The 14668-nt window shown below is 46.9% G+C and overlaps 1 protein-coding gene across 1 annotated transcript; it reads left to right on the top strand.

Moving 5' to 3' along the window:
• Positions 1-7264: 7264 nt before the first annotated feature.
• Positions 7265-12755, top strand: LOC148107464 (uncharacterized). The gene is made up of 4 exons (XM_087857474.1): positions 7265-7394; positions 9643-9769; positions 10037-10129; positions 10953-12755. Exons 1-4 carry the CDS (start codon positions 7359-7361, stop codon positions 12005-12007), a joined length of 1311 nt encoding a protein of 436 aa, XP_087713600.1. The 5' UTR covers positions 7265-7358; the 3' UTR covers positions 12008-12755.
• Positions 12756-14668: the final 1913 nt, after the last annotated feature.

Genomic DNA, 14668 nt, shown 5'->3' with positions numbered 1-14668 from the left:
ACTGTCCAACTGATGTACACGAGAAAAAAAGCCTGGAAGAGAGGGGTCCGCTGCAGTGGGAGCAGAGTCCTAGACGGAGAGGGTGGGAAGAGAAATAACAAAGTATCTGAATAAATAACGGCTGGAATTGTTACACATGGGATGAAAAGTGTCACTCCGCATATTCAAGCAGTTCAAAGAACCCAAACAAGATACATAAAGAAAGTCCTGCTACTCAGATGGATGGAGAAAGGTTGTAAAGCGCCTGGGGAAAGGCAGCGCGCTCCTGGACAGAGACCACTCTGGCCACAGGACGATACAGTGAGCGACGACTTTGCATTTCTGAGGGAAAAAATAAAACCCCTGCAACCTGGCATTTGTCTGTTACGCATCCAAAACATCTTTCAAAAATGAAAGCAAAAAAAGAGACTTTTTCAGAAAAACAAAATGAACGAGAATTGATTAGCTGTAGGCCTTCCTTCGGGAAACATTAAAGTAAGTTTGGGAGCAGCCGGAAAATAATCCTGGGTGGAAATCCTAGGAAGAAATGAAGAGTTCTGGGAATGGTGACTATGTGGGTAAATATAAAAGATCTTTGTCCTCGTTTTAAAATCTTTTAAAAAGGAGATCAGTTGCTTAAAGCCAAACAGTGACAATGTATTGTGAGTTACGATCTATTTAAAAGTAAAGTGTGTGACGACAACAACGCTTAGGGATGGGTCTTCCAAAACAGTTAAGTAGACCGCAGCGTTGGAGTCAGAAACCTGCTTCCCCAGGGCTCAGGGTGACCTGGCCTATGTGGCAGCTACACAGTAGACTTGCACGTGTGATGGACCTGCGTTCGTGCTGGTCGCCCCCACTTGCCCCCCTTCCCCTGCTCTGCACCCCAGGGGCTGCCCACTGGGGTTTCCGCTGAGGTGTGAATGTGGGAGGACAGAGGCTAGAACCTTTATTCCTGCCTGCCCCCCCCCCACTGGACCTTGGTCTTGGCACGGTGTGTGCCTGTCTGGCTCCAGCTCCCGCTGGGCAGCCCTCCTCTGGGGCTGTAGACCCTCCGGCCTCAGTGCACACCTCCCTGTCCTTGCTCTTCAGAGGCTTCGCCATGCCTGCTTGGTGTCCTTATTTCTGAACACGTATCTGTAAATAGTCCCTCTATTAAATGTTCTTGAGTTAACATTCTGAGTGTACCATTTGTTTTCTGTGCCGTGTTGAAGGATGAGCATTTAACAACATTTTGAGTGCCTTGTGGGGCTCAGACTGACATCTGTTGAGATTTCCCACACTAAACATCAGTATTTTCTCATTGTTTCTGAACAGTTCAGTGGAAATTATAACAAGTAACAAAGTTCTTTGTGTTGTGTTGTTTTGCTGCACATGTAAAAGGCTCCACAGATTAAAATCTGCTACGTAACCCTTCTTTAGTAATAGAAACCAGAACATTTATGAAGTCTTATGCTACTTCTGGATTAGCCAAGCAATTTACAAAACACATCAGCATTTGTGTTCACTATGTGTGGACAAGAAAAAAGAAAACCAGGTCCTGAGTGAGGCAGAAAGGAATGATGCCTCCTAGGTCCCAGAATCCCTTTAAAAACACTGCTTTGTACACATACCTCATTCCATATTCTGCTGCTTTTCTGTGTAATCCACATAATCTGTAACCCATGAACAAGATTTCTAGGTTAGTAGTCAGAGCTGCCACAGAGAGTCTCTCTGAAGGCTCCACACCAGTGCCCATGACCAACACCGTACAGTCTGGTGAAGTCAGAGTCGTTGTGTTGAAGTAGATGACCAATGAGCCCCAGCGCGGGAGCCCCACCCGCTGTCATTTTTCAGAGGCCTCTTAGTAATTTCACCTTTCTTTACCCTCTCTCACCCGGTCCTTTTGTCTGGGTCCCCGGACCGCTTTTGAAGGGAAGTAATTGCCATCAGGCTACACAGCTGCATTTTCTCTCCAGGTGGGTTTGCATTTCAATGTGCATTTTGAAGGAGCTTTTCGTGGAGGCCTTCCATTTTGTATAACCCCGAAAGACGCCCTTCACAATGTAGTCTGTGCCAATAAACTTGTGTATTTGTCTGGTCCTGTCTTTAAGGAATTAGCTAGCCAATGAAAGCAGTGTTTCATGGTGTGGACATAATTGGAATACAGCACTGTGACAGCTACCTGTAACGGTTTCTCTGTAATAGGCCTGTGACAGCAAAATGGTTTCCACCAGCACAACTCTCCCCAGGCCCCTGTATTTGTCACATAGTGAAGGGAAAGGCCATGCTCACTCTCAACTTAGAAAACTGTCCGATGATGTCTGTCTGCGGCTTCGAAGCAGCAGTGGAACATCTCATGACCAGCTTACAAGCATGACAAGTAACTCAATCACACGGTTCCCCATCTGGATCTGGTGATGCTGTCTGATTGTTGTTTAATTCCTTTGTGGGGTCTTTGCAATTTAGATGAGTCATTACTCGTTGTATCCAGGTAGTCTTGACATCTTGTCATAGAGACTGTTACTTTCAGAATGCTAAGATTAAGCGAGGGCACACCAACTTTACTGAATACCTAAGTCATTATACTCGGGTATCTTACAACACCTACGTCATGGGAAGTGCACGACAGAGAGTGTAGCTATGGAAGCCGTCACTGGTAAGACGAAGAGAGAATGCAAATGAAGTGACGTTTGTAATTTGAAGTTTTCATTTAAAGCATTGCTATCATTCCTATCATTAAAATTTATTTAAAAACATATCGAGCTCAGATTCACAAGAAGACGGGGAAGCAGATTAACTTCTAGCATATGTAAGAGACTGGTCATGTTAAGGGAGCATTTAAACCATGGACTTGCTACCACTGCAGCCATCAAAATGGTCGTGTGGGTTTCTCTGCAAACCGTGGTGATCACAGGGCAGCCCTAAGCGCATGAGCGAGTTATAGATACTTACTATGGTATATGTTTGCACCGAGCAGAATGTGTCAGGTGATAACACTTGCAGTCTGGGCTGGCAGTACTCACGTACAAGGATGGGGCAGACAGCTAAGGGAAAACGTGGGGCTCCTGTCCTTTTTGTGTCTGTGAGCTGCTGGCGTGTTTCCACTGACTGGTGCGCCATGGGGAGCTGTGCGAGCTCACACCTATTGCCCACTTCTCTCTGCTGTATTTGAAAAGGAAATCTCTGTACCTCTATGTTTACTGAGTAAACTGTTAAACGAATTAATATGTGTGAGTGTGATCTTTGGTGACCGTGAACTCTAGCTTCCATTCAGCTAGGTATCCCAGACCAAATCTGAGCCCTCGCCAGTTTCCCACACGTGAAACGTAAGGAGAAAAGCATCTCTCCATTCAGTTGTAGGCGGTGCTAAGAGTCCGTGCTCTGCCTGGCCGTTGGTTCACCTAGCTGGGGTCTGGGGTCTGGGGTCTGTGCAGAAGAAAAACGGCCCGCTCTCTTACAAACTAAACCGGAGACTCCCCTCATCCCTTGAAGCTTAAATGAGTAGGATACTGACAGTTTATACCACGAGCACAGCTTGCAAGGAAAGTGGAGGTGGGGCACTCTGTGAGGTGTACTCACATCCACCCTGTACCTTCTGTGTCCGGTGTCGCCCACTCGGAATCCCCATTAAACACATGGGCAGCGTCTGGCCCTGCAGATGGAGGCCTGGACCCCCACCCTTGTCTGGTGCTCCGCCCACAGGAGACGCAGTTGTCCTTGGATGCCTTTCCTGTCCTTTTGTTTGCTTTCTTTTTATGATTTTATTTTTAAGTAATCTCTACACCCAACATGGGGCCTGAACTCGCAAGCCCGAGATCCAGGGTGGGCAGGCTCACCCACTGAGCTGGTGATGCCCTCCGCCCCCAGCACAGGCCCTGCTCTCATCAGTACCTGAGTTTGATGCTAAACTGCATGCTTCTGTCTTGCTGGGAGGTCTTCCGAGGGAAGGAACTCCAGCATTTGTTATGCTGCGCGCACCCCAGAGCGCCTTCCCCGCACCCCCCGACTCTCGGAAAGCCGGGGGGCTTAAGGCGAGGCGCGCCGCAGAGCCCTCTGGGAGATGTAGTTCTGGGGCGAGCGGCACTCTGGGAAATGTAGTTCTGCGCGGTCGGCTGGGAGCCTCTCGGTGGCGCGGCCCCAGCGGGAGGGGGCGGGGGCGGCGCGGGGGCGACCTCGGTGTCCCTGCGGGCCCGTGGTGACCCCGGCGCGAGTTCCGCCGGTGGCTGCAGTGTTCGGGGCCGCTCTGGGGCGGTCCGTTGAGATCGGAGATGCCGAGGTCTTGGGGGCGGCCGAGGGGCGGAGGATTCCGGGGAGGGGTCGCTGGACGCCGCTCGCGGCGGGTCCTGAGGTTTGGAGCGCGGCCGCCGGAGCTGACGAGTGCGGAGGACTGCTGAGGGGCCTGCGGGGGTCGGCGAGTGGGGTCGGGTGAGGAACCGGAGCCTGTCGTGCTGAGGGCTGGCGGGACAGGCGGCGACAGCGGACTGGGTCTTCCGTGAGTGCGGCCGCGGTGAGCGCTCGTGCACCTGTTAGGGCCGCGTTTGGGGGTCTGCATTGGGGGTGAGTGGCGGGGCCCCGCAGGCTGAGTTGGCCTGAAGCTGCCTGGAATGTGGACGTCAGAGATCTGGACTTGGGGTGCCTGCAGCGATCGGGGCAGCCGTCAAGGGCAGAGATGGGGTGCCTGGTGGGGTTAGTGAAGGGCAAGTGGAATTTGCTGATTGGAGGGACCACGAAGTTGAGTGTCTGTGGGGTGACCGCCTTGCGGATTGCTGGGGCTTACGAGAGCTCTGCGAGTGGGGGGACATTACTGGAGGAGGATTTTTCTCATTAACTTGTTACTAAGCCTTAGGGATGAGTGGTTTGGAGGCCAGTGGGGGCCTGGGGGTGCTGTGCGTGTCAGGAACTATAGGCTCCTGCGGAAGTGAGTGTAGGATGTCCGTTTACATCAATGACTGGGGAATCAGAGAACAGGATTCGGGTGCCTGGTGGGCGAGGAACTCGGGACTACTAGGGATGATTGAGTGATTGGGGAGGCCCTGGCGTCGATCATTGCAAGAGTCCTTGGGCGCCTGGCTGGCTGTACCCAGTCGGTAGAGCTGGGATGCTTGATCTTAGGGTCCTGAGTTCGAGCCCCACGTTGGGCATAGAGCTTGCTTTTTAAAAAGAGAGAGAGAGAAAGAGACTAGTGACCGGAGAACTATGGGATGAACGATTTGGAAGCTTGGGGGTGGAGGTCACAGATTAGTTGACATTTGGCTGCAACTGGGGAGCCATGAGGCTGACTGGGGACAAAATAGGTTTCGACAACTGGGGAGACAGTATGTGGGGAGAATCTGACCAGTCATCAGGAAGCCTGTGGGGGTTAATAAGTGTGAGGGTGAGTGAGGGAGTTGTTGGTGTAAGTGACAAGGTTGTGGGAGTTAGTGACGGGACAACGGTGTCTGAGTGACTGAGACTCAACAGAGCTTGCTGGGAGAGTGATCGGTGGGGTAGGTGGTGAAGGGCTGTGGGATTGCCTGGGAGGTCTTTGAGGCTAATGATTGCGTGGCCTTGGGGGTCAGTGATTGAAGAGTAGGGATGCCACGATGTTGGGTATTGGTTGAGAGCTGATTGGGCGACCTATATGGTACGCTCACAGGTCTGTGTTTATATTTCTGTGTCTGAAAGTGGGTTTACGGTATAGCATAAAAAGCAGTTTAAAAATTTAAGAAGACTTTAGATCACATTTTTGTCATATCAGCATGGTTTCTATCACCCTGTGAGAGACGTAGCTTTGAAGTAGTGGGATTGTTGATAATAATTGCTATTGATATGTATTTTCTGATTTCTCTATAATCACATCATGTAATAATAAGAGCGCTAACTAGCATTTACTAAATGTTTATGTGCCAGTCGTAGTTCTAAAGTATTTACATGTATTAACTGATTTAGAACTCTCAAGAACGTTATGAGCTTAAAATGAACTACTTGTATTTTGAGGAGAAGCTCTGCTAAATTATTCGTTTCATCAACTGCTGGATTCAGTTTCCTTTTTTATTTATGCCTTTATTTAAAAATGAAATTGATGTTCTTATTTTCTGCTGGGTATATATTTTACACATGCACACATGGTCTCTCTTTCCCTTCCCCCCTTTGAGAGAGAATGAGTGCTTGACGAAATGCTGCTATTGAGGCTGCGGGGTTCCTTCTGCATACCCCACTATTCTGAGTCCTTGTTAAGTCTGTTTAGAGTCTATGGAAAACCCACTTTGAGCTTTAAATGCAGGTGAGTTTCCAGCAAGAGAGGGATGTTTGCATCAACTAAAGCGAATTTGTTAACTGATTCAACAGATTGCAGTTTCCATGAACTAATTGGCTTATTTGAGGTAAAGAAGTCGTCTCAGGACCAAGGATCCTTGGTGAGGAGAATCCTGACCAGAGACCTTTAATTTGAGCATTAAGATAGAGTCCAGAAGATACGCAGAGTCCACAAGGACAGAGCAGAGCCTGCAGTTTCTGGCCATTTCCCAAGAGTAGCAGAAAATGACCAAGTCCCAGGTGAGTAATTCATTTATTTCCTCAATCGTGATTCCATACAATTCACCCAATTTAAGTGAACAATTTACTGTTGTGGGTTTTTAGTAAGTTTAGAGGTTTCTGCAACTGCCTGATTGTTCAGCCACTATCTAATTTTAGAATATTTGCATCCTCGGGGCGCCTGGGTGGCTCAGTTGGTGAAGCATCTGCCTTCGGCTCAGGTCATGATCTAGGCCTAGGTCCTGGGATGGAGTCCTGCTCAGCAGGGAGCCTGCTTCTCCCTCTCCCTCTGCCTGCCACTCCCCCTGCTTGTGCTCTCTCCCTCAGTCAAATAACTACATAAGATCTTAAAAAGAAGAAGAAGGAGAAGGAGAAGGAGAGGAAGAAGAAGAAGAAGGACAAGGAGAGGAAGAAGAAGAAGAAGGAGGAGAAGGAGAAGGAGGAGGAGAGGAAGAAGAAGAAGAAGGAGAAGGAGAGGAAGAAGAAGAAGAAGGAGGAGAAGGAGAAGGAGGAGGAGGAGGAGGAGGAGAAGAAGAAAGAAGAAGAAAGAAGAAGAATATTTTCATCCTCCTAAAAGGAAACCCCATCCCCTTAGCCGGTATTCCGCATTCCTCCGCACCCAGATCCAGGCCAGCACAGTACGCTCGCTGTCTCTCTGGATTTGCCCTTTCTGCCCATACGGTATCGACGGGATCACACGCTACAAGTGTGTCTTCTGGGACTGCCTTCTCTCATGTAGCCTACTTGCAGGATGGGACATGAATTAACATCTATTATCTCGCGCTGCGGCCTAATATTCTGTCGTGTGACTATAGCACTTTTCGTTTATCTGTTCCTCATCTGCTGGACATTTGGGTTATTTCCACGTTTTGGCAATTAGGAGAATGCTACTACGAACATTTGTGTTCTCTCTTCTCTTGGTACGTACCTAGGAATGGAATCGCTGGTTCCTATGGTAACTATATTTAACATTTTGAAGAACTGATAAACCTTTTTTTTTAAGTATTGTTTTCTTTTCTTTTCTTTTAAGATTTCCTTATGTATTTGAGAGAGAGAGATAGAGAGTGCGTGTGAACGAGCAGGGGTGGGGGCGGGGGGTGTGGAGCAGAGGCAGAGGGAGAGAATCTGAAGCAGACGCCCCACTGAGGACAGAGCCTGATGTGGGGCTCGATCCCACAACTGTGAGACCATGACCTGAGCCGAAATCAAGAGTCGGGCACCTACCCGACTGAGCCACCCAGGCGCCCCACTGACAAACTTGTTTAAAGTGGCTGCTACATTTTATAGTCCCACCCGCAATGTACGAGGGCTTCGGCTTCTCCAGTCCTCACCAACACTGTTGTCGTCTGATTGTGGCCATTCCAGGGGGTGTGAAATGGTACCCTTGTGGTTTGCATTTGCATTTCCCTCTGTACCCACATTGATGTGTCCGGACATAAAATTTTTATTCACATTCTTTATTGCTTTTAGTTGGAAGGCTCTTGTCCGCCTCCAACTTTGGGGAACTTTCTTGTTTTATTTCACTAATTATTTCCTCCCCTTTATTATCCATTGTCTCTAGCTCCGGAATACTTGATGGATTTTTGGATCTAACCTCTGAGTTTAAAAACTTTTCTTTAATATATTTGACTTCTTTTCTTTTCATCTTTATTCTTGCGGCATTCATCAGTGTGGTAATTCACACTGCAAATATCCTCTTTCAGTAGATACAATCTGCTGTTGGCCAGTATATCAAGCTTTCTTTCCGTTCAAGTTTTAATAACAACTCCTTTAACGAGTCCATCTAATGTTTCAACGTGATGGTTGAAGATAAGGGCCTGAAACGGGAGTGTTGTTTACATTAAAATACTTGTTTCAAAATCAAAAATACAGTTTTTCTAGGGATGATAACTTATATAGGATGTAAAATCCAGATCTTGTGTTTGGCTTGAAATCATGCTTTTGGGGGCGCCTGGGTGGCTCCGTCGGTTAAGTGTCTGCCTTCAGCTCAGGTCATGATCTCAGGGTCCCAAGATTGGGAACCGCTCAGCGGGGAGTCTGCTTCTCCCTGTGTACCCCCCCATGTGCTCGCTCGCTCTTTTTCTTTGTCTCTCTCAAATAAATAAAATCTTAAAAAAAAACAAGAATGGCTAAATAAATGTATCACTTGGGGATGATGTCATTTACAAATAGTAGCTCTGATAATAGGCCATTTAAGTTTCTCCTGCAGGACCTGGAAGTAGACAGCCCTGGGCTGGCACAGCACTCGAGGGTTGCCATAAAAGGCTACGGGTCTTGCCAGGGTTCACTCTGCCATACTTCACAAGTCGCTTGTCTGTCTCACACATGTTACCTCACGGCTCAAGGTGGCCACTGCAGCTCCAAGTACAACGTCTGCTTCATTTTTTTTTTTTTTCGTGGCGGGGAGCGGCCGAGGGGGGACCCTGGGAAGCGGGCCCACGAGAGGAAGGAGAGAGCGACGGATGGGGAAGGCTGCGAGGCGCCCCCCCGCCCCCGGGCTCCCGCCCGGCAGGGGCGGCGGGACGACGGGATGACAAACCCTTGTGTCGAGGGCTGACTTTCAGTAGATCGCAGCGAGGGAGCTGCTCTGCTGCGTACGAAACCCCGACCCAGAAGCAGCAACGTCTGCTTCAAAAGCGGGGAGAGGGACGCCTGGGTGGCACTGTTGATTAAGTGTCCAACTCATAGTTTCCGCTCAGGCCATGATCTCAGGGTCATGGATCAGGCCCCACATCAGGATTTGTGCTCAGTGCAGAATCTGCTCAAGACTGTCTCCCCTCTCCCTCTGCCCCTCCCCCTGCTCGCTAGTTCACTCTCTGAAATAAATAAATAAATCCTTTAAAAAATAATAAAAAATAAAAGCAGGGAGCACAGTAGGGAGAGCAGAGGGTACTGTCACTATCTCTCTCTCTCTTATCAGAAGAGAGCAGCTTCCCCCAGATTCTGCCGCCATCATGTAATCACAGCCCTCACTCTGGACGTAAGAGGGAACAGTTACGGTTTGTTACTGGGAACGGGGCGCATTTGCACCCCTCGTACAATTGAGGTTAGCAGACAGATGGAGAGGAGCTAGCCTGAAGGTTACTAGTGGCTCCTACCCTGGGGTCCTGACATCTTTGATTATCCAGAGCCCACTGGTTCAGCCTTACCAGGTGCATGCTCTTGCAGGGGTCACTGTCGTTTGAGGACGTGGCTGTGGACTTCACGTGGGAGGAGTGGCAGCTGCTGGACTCGGCTCAGAAGACGCTGTACAGAAGCGTGACGTTGGAGAACTTGAGCAGCCTTGTGTCACTGGGTAAGGACACATCGTGTGTGGACGTGGACGCGTGTCCTTTTCCTGCTCATTTACTGAAAAGTGGGACCTGTGAAGTGTGTAAGGGCTTGGGGCTTTAGTTTCAGAATTCAAAAATTCTTAGCCCTTTCTTGTCTTTGGAGTGTCTGTCCACGCACATCCCCAACGAAAGGCCTCATTCACACCCTCTGAAGCTCAGCATTTATTTATTCTTTAGAAGCCTGAGCCCAAGAAATTGGGCTCAGATCCCGTGTGACTTCCCATACACAGGGTTTCAACTTATCCGACCAGATGTGATCTCTAGACTGGAGCAGGAGCAGCCACGGGTAATGGGTGAAGACATCCCCGGTCAGAGCTTTTCAGGTGAGTCCCTGGGAGGCGGTGGAGTTGAAATGCCAGTGGGCAGTGAGCAGCGAGGACAGTGAAGGGGGGGGCAGCTGCGCGGTGTTGTTCAGAGAAGTCCCCAGGTCGCTAAACCCTCGGAAGTGACCCCGAACCGTTGCGCTGAGCTTCTCAGATACGCATCCATGTGGGGGTCATCTGTCCTTCTTTGCTCTGATTTTGGAGTGAGCTGTGCTTCTCTGGTCTGCACGAAGGAGCTCAACCCCTCTTTCTCATGTCAGACCCCAGACGTTCATTTTGCTCTCCACATCACACACCTTATCCTGCTGACAGGTCCCTTTTCTTTTCTCGTGGACACAGGATTCATTGTGATTTTTTCCTCTCACTTTCTAATTTCCATGTATTTTCTTGGCCCTTTCATTGGTAAATGCCTCAGGTAACTATTGTATTTCCGCAGTCATTTCCTCTAGGCTCTCCTTGATTTCTTTTATGATAGTTACTCCTTCTGTGCCTGTAACCAAAGGGATAACATTGGTGTCATCATCCCCTGCCTTTACCGCAACTTTTATTGCCATGTCTTAGAGTCCAGTGTGTGTGCAAATGAAACCCTTTACCTGGGACAGATTATTATATCATGGCCTCTAACAACCTATTTAGTCAACCTTTTCTTTTTAATCTTTTCCTTATCTATTATTGGTTTTCTACCTCAGTTTCCATGAAAGCACTTCATTTAATTGTAATTCCCAAGCATGTACCGGTGTGCGTGATTGTTTCTGTAGTTCTGGTTCGTCTGGTTCAGTTACTGAGGAATTCACAACATGTGTTTTATTGTTCTCTTTTCTAGAATACTGGAAAGTTGATGATTACAAAGCATGGCACCAAGAAATTCAAGACGGGATTAAAAAATTGGAACAAGTCCGTGAAATGAATGCAAGTGCGAAAATATTTCAGTGTGGCGTGAAACTTGCACCTTTAAAGCAAAAGCCCAATAAGCGTGTCTCAAATGGAAAACATTTGAAATACTCGTTAGATGTATTTACTCAGACTCGAAACTGTGGAAGAAAGAAAGCTGGTAATGTCAACAGATATGAGAAATCCTTTCCCCATACCGAACGTGAGAAGACTCATGTTGGATTAAAATACTATGAATGTAATGAATGTGGAAAAGTCATCAGCAAGAAGTCACGACTCATTGTCCATCAGAGAACACACACAGGAGAGAAACCATTCAAATGCACTGAATGTGGCAAAGCCTTTTCCCAGAAGTCGCACCTTGTTACACATCAGACAGTTCACACAGGAGAAAAACTGTATGGATGTGAGTGTGGGAAGGCCTTCTCTAGAAAGTCACACCTCATCACACATCAGAGAACTCACACGGGAGAGAAACCATATGAATGCAGCAACTGTAGCAAAGTCTTCTCTCAGACATCACAGCTCATCATTCACCAGCGAAGTCACACAGGAGAGAAACCCTATGCCTGTGGTGAATGTGGGAAAGCCTTTAGTGGGAAGTCACAACTCATTACGCATGAGAGAACCCATATAGATGAAAAGCCCAACAAATGCAGTGAGTGTGGCAAGGCCTTCAGAGAGAAGTCAAGTCTCAGTAAGCATCAGAGAATTCATTCGGGAGAGAAACCCTATGGATGCAGTGAGTGTGGGAAAGCCTTCAGTGGGAAGTCACTCCTCATCAGACACCAGAAAACTCATTCAGGAGAAAAGCCCTACGGATGCGATGAGTGCACGAAAGCATTTATTTGGAAGTCACAGCTCATCATACATCAGCGGACTCACACAGGAGAGAAGCCCTATGAATGCGGCAAGTGTGGGAAAGCCTTCTCCCAGAAGTCACACCTCATCATACATCAGAGAACTCACACAGAACAGAAACCCTAGAAACGGAGTGAATGTGAGAAACTCTTAAAAAATTATCACACTTCTCTCCACATCCTAAAACTCATTTAGAGAAAACTTCTGAAGGCCGTGAGTATAGGAAAGGCTGTGGCAGGAAGTTCTACTGCCCTGAACATCAGAATGCCAAACGGGAGAGCGAGCCTGTGTGTGGTGAACGTGGCAAAGACCACAGAGAAAAGCATCAGCAAACAGTCTAGTCTCGTTGTAAATCAAGTTATTCATATTGAGAACAAAAATAATGATTTAAAAGAATGTAGAAAAATTTGTCCATAGGAACGTTACAAAAAATCAATTTCCAACTCTCGTATTGCATCTTTTAAAGAAAAGATTATTCAATTTTAAATAATAAGCATATGGAACTTTAAAGATACGTATCTGTGTGTATATATATGTTAGCAATCATGACAGTCCAGTAAAGAGCCTGTTGCTTCAGAGGAATATTCCTGAGTATGGCTACATGTTACAGATTTATTTATTTTCACAGCACATGTGAAATTAATCTGTGAACATGGTGTCTGTCAAGAGTGCTGCACAGTGTGTATAATTTGTCTTGTGCCATAACAGTAGAAGATAAGCTGGACCAAGTGATGTATTTATTATTTAACAAATAGTTTAAGTTACATTGCCAGATACTTTTTGGCACATGTAAATGAGTCTGAGAACTCTTACCGTGCTCTGTCTACAATAATAGAAGCTGGAATTTTTCAATAAAATCTCCTGCCTCCTCTGAGTCACCAGTACGTACAGAATTGTTCACATTGGACATGCAAGCAAGAATGCACGTCCACACATGACTGAGTGAGCAGAAGAAAGCTCGGGATTGCATTGCTCTTCATCTAAATACATGAGAAATGGGGTTCGTAAAAAGACCCACGAAGCATATCCTCCTGTTGTTTTTCAGTGGGTTTCTGTAGACTCAGTTGTATGTAGGTTAAATATAATAGAGCCAAGAAACCGTATTTTAGGTTGATATGCTAAGACATCATGCAATACTGTTCTCTGTGTCAATCTTTTAATGTTTTCCTAAAGTACTTTGCAAATAATTAGAAGAAACTCAATTTAAAAAAAACAAACATGTAGTTCGATAAGGTCACATGCAGAGGCTTTTGCTAGGAGAATTAGGGTTTTTGGTGGTTTGACCCAGACATCTTGCACAGATGAGGCTTTAGAAATCAAGCTACTTTATTGTTGGGGAAAAAACCTCTACTTAACATACAAGAAACCTTGCAATGCACGAGGTATTCTCTTGCTTTTAAATATGCCAACCTTAAGTTTATTTTTAAATAATGTGTCTTGAAAATGACAAAAGCCTTTCTTGAATGTTGGTGAAATTCAGAAGTTTGCATCACACCGTCATGTGTGATTTTCTTGTGTTGCCAACACAAGAAACTTATCTTTGTTGAAACCATCTATTATGCACGTTACCCCTACCTCTGTTTAGAATTTTTAGTACTTCCTCTCCTTGATAAAGCCGGACAATGTCAGAATTCTTTCCTGAAAGGTTATAACATGCAGACATACAGAAAAAGGACTGTTTTCGTCAGAGAAAGGGAGATTTGTGGACAGTGGTCTTTACATTGCATATCCAACAGCAAATGTTGTTTGTAAATGGGGTTGCGTCAAAATTAAAGTTAGGACCTAGGTTAGCCAAGTATTGCTTTGGGGGTTGACCTTGACCCCACATTGCTTATGCAGCCCATACGGGGAGGGCTTCATTATTCCAAAGTGTCATGTGAGTGCTTGTCTGACTGACCGATCAGGGTCCAAGTTTGAGCACAACAGCTACTCTAAGTGAAGCTGAGGGAATTTAGCTGCAGTTGGCGAAAGAGGCAGCAGGAGAGATGAGAAGCCAAAGAGGGTGGTGAGGGGAGCTGTAAGTACTCACGTGCAGTTTCTGCTCCCCATCCTTGCAACCTTGGGTTCCTCTGGGTCCGAGGGCTTAATCCTCAAGGGAGGAAGGCTCCTATCAAACGTCACAACAGCAGCTCCTTGATGCTGTTTTGAGACCTTGTGCTGGGGTTCTAAATCCACAGAACTAGGAATCGCTGGCACACATCTGGGGCCGGGTGGACTCTGTGCAGAGCCTCTTAGTATTTCCATGATGATTGTGAGTTCCAGTGGGAGACTAAAGCACCCGAATAAGGACAGGACTGCTAGAAACTCAGTCTTCACTAATGAAGACTTGGGTTTCCCCACAAGTAAAGATCCTTGACCCACCAATACCTTGCTAATGGCGGGCGTAATATGGAACAGGTGGCAGGAAAAAAGTTACTAAAAAATGAAGTTTTGTGGTGAGTACAGAGGCGAATGTATCTGCTATGTATATTTTTGTTGTATTTCAACAAATTTTCCTTCCCTATTTTTTGTTTTGAATTGGAACATTGGTGAGGTCTTGTTTTATAATTTAGTTCATAGGTCATGAGACCAAGAAAAGTCACACTGGGGGTGCCTGGGTGGCTCAGTCAGTTAAGCAGCTGACTTCGACTCTGGTCATGATCTCAGGGTCCTGGGATCAAGTCCTGCGTCGGGCTCCCTGCTCAGCAGGGAGTCTGCCTCTCCCCCTTCCTGCCGCTCAAGTGCTCTCTCTCTCTCTCTCAAATAAATAAATATCTTAAAAGTCCTGAAGGATATAAAGTATTCGGG

This window comes from Ursus americanus, chromosome 30 (genome assembly GCF_024610735.1).
Source record: "Ursus americanus isolate L20-20 chromosome 30, mUrsAme1.1.p, whole genome shotgun sequence".
Classification (NCBI taxonomy): domain Eukaryota; kingdom Metazoa; phylum Chordata; class Mammalia; order Carnivora; family Ursidae; genus Ursus; species Ursus americanus.
This window is presented reverse-complemented; position numbering and strand designations above follow the sequence as displayed.